Raw genomic sequence first — 2,278 nt, forward strand, 5'->3', positions numbered from 1 at the left:
GCGGACCCCTCACTGCAGGGGTGAGATCTTCAGGGGAATCATTATCCGCGACTCCATGGTCCGGATGAGCGGGACTGGAAAGGGAAGCGAGAGGTGAGGGCGGGGGTCCCAAGTGCAGGCAGGAGGTCTCCAGCGCAGGCAGGGGGTCCTGCTCACCCGTGTAGTACACGTTCTCATCCCAGCCCCTCTTCCTCCAGGCCGCGTTCCTCGTCTCCTCCCGGGACTGCAGGTCCTTGTAGGCTGTGGGGAGGGGACGGGGCTGGCACCCGGGGCACCCAGCCCCCACGGTGGGGGTATGCAGGGGGTGACGGGGAGCCCACCTACCCCAGAGGTGATGCACGACGTACAGCTCCCCGATCTGGGAGAAGAACCCGCCGACCGCCTCTTGGTTCTCCTGCCGGTATTTGATGGCCCGAGCCCTGGTACACAGACAGAGGAACATGCCGAGGGGTGTGGAGGGGTGCCCGAGGGGTCCCCCTGCTCCAGGGGGACCTTTTTGCACCCTGCTTCCCTCCGTGCTGGGAAAACAGTCACTTACCAGTTGTTACCCCATTCAATCATGGTCCCTGGCTGGAAATAAAGGAGAAAAAAGAATGAGCAGCCAGATCCTGTCTGCTCCTTGGGCTCGAGGTCTCCTCACCAAGGACGGAGGAATTTGGGAAGCTGCCCCCCAAAATACCAGGCAGAACCCCTGCCTCAGGGCCATATCAACCCAAAGGCCACCCTGAAGTGTAGGCTGGCCCCCCACGGCCGCTCACCTTCAGCTTGTAGGTCCTCAGCTCATAGATGTTGGGGCCCTGGCGGGGAAGGGGCTCATTCCAGAAGCTGAATTCCAGGAGCAGCTGGTTCCTGCGGGACAGCAGCATCCGGCTCCTCTCCTTGCGGAAGTCCAGGTACTCCTGGGGACAGCCCCAGCCGAGGGTCTCGGGGTGGGGGCAAGCGCGACCCGGGCCAGGAAGGGCAGGCAGAGGCGAGGGGCAGAGCTCGTGTGGCTCACCCCGATCCCGGCAGTACCTTATTCTGCTTGAGCTTGTTCATGCAGTCCATGAGCGCCGGGTACCCACCCGAGAAGCGCCAGAGGTGGACTGGAAGGAGAGCATGGGGCTGGGGAAGGGAAGCAGCACCCCCAAAACCCCACCTGGCACCTGGCAGCCAGTCCGTGGCACGAGCCGAGGCCTTCAGCCGTGCTCTCAGCCCCGCAGCCCCGGGAGCTGCTGCCTCACCTGCCTGGTCCTGCTCGCCGTACCACGTGTTCCAGTTCCCCACCAGGTCGCAGGGGTAGTCAGCATCTGAGTGGAGCTTGGGCAGTACCTCCTCTCTGCAGGGCCACAGAGAGGGCAGCTGTGGGGGCAGACAGCCACGCCAAAACACTCCCAATACCCCCATTTGCCCTCCCAGCCCAGCACGAGGGGTGTGAGCACAAAGGGTCTGCCCTAACAGGACATGGAGAAGCTCCAGGGAGAGGACCCATTCCACAGGAAGGGACAGCGAAGCAAGGAGCAGGGGCACAAACCTGACCGGGGTCTTGAGGAGCTCTGCCCAAGCCCTCCCACCCCCCTCACTGCAGAGCAGCCCCACAGCACCCCAGGGTGCCAGGCAGCCCCTCCCAACACACAGTGAGGCTCACGTCAGGCTGTTGTAGGCATCCAGGCATTCCGGCTTCACGTTGTGAACTGCAGGGAGAGGAGAGAGGGGCTGCCAGGGTGGGAACTGAGGCCCTGAGGGAGAGCAGGGGCCAAGGCAGAGCAGCCGGGGGGGCCCCCATGGGGAGGAGGGGCCAGCACAGCAGGGTGACCCCATCTGCGCTCACCCCCAGCCCCTTCCTCCCCGTGGGGCCACTCACACTGGATCTTGTAGAGATTGCTGGTCTCCTTCTTGGAGAGGAGGTTGGAATGGGCATCCTTGCGGGGGTCTACCTTGTGCACGAAGAGGGAGCGGAACCAGCTGCCCTCAGCATCCCTTGAGTACCCCCTGTGAGACAGCGGATCAGCGCCGGGGTGGGGGGATAAGGTCTGCAGACACTCCCTGTCTGGAGGAACTCCCGGCAGTTCTGCCCGGGAACGGCCAGCTGGAGGGCAGGATGGGAGCCAAAGGCGATGCTTCTGGCTCCAGTCCATCTCGGGGGGCTGCGCTGGGCTTCGTTCAGTTCATCGCGGCAAAGGGAGCGGAGGCTCGAGGGGGTATGTGGGGCTGCAGCTCCCCCATCCCACACGGGGGGATTGGCCCACACTGCCCTGACCGCAGCCAGGACGCTGGGGGTCCATGGGGCAGCCCCCGC

General features: G+C 64.5%; 1 protein-coding gene across 1 annotated transcript; it reads right to left on the bottom strand.

Annotated features, from left to right (window-relative positions):
* Positions 1-9: 9 nt before the first annotated feature.
* Positions 10-1,957, bottom strand: NIPSNAP1 (nipsnap homolog 1 (C. elegans)). The gene is given in 10 exon segments (XM_010159475.1): positions 10-74; positions 157-240; positions 325-419; positions 539-570; positions 759-899; positions 1,015-1,085; positions 1,224-1,318; positions 1,628-1,673; positions 1,844-1,888; positions 1,891-1,957. Coding segments are annotated over 10 exon segments (741 nt in total).
* Between the last annotated feature and the right edge of the window lie 321 nt (positions 1,958-2,278).

This window comes from Eurypyga helias, unplaced genomic scaffold, assembly GCF_000690775.1.
Source record: "Eurypyga helias isolate BGI_N326 unplaced genomic scaffold, ASM69077v1 Scaffold39809, whole genome shotgun sequence".
Taxonomy (NCBI): Eukaryota; Metazoa; Chordata; class Aves; order Eurypygiformes; family Eurypygidae; genus Eurypyga; species Eurypyga helias.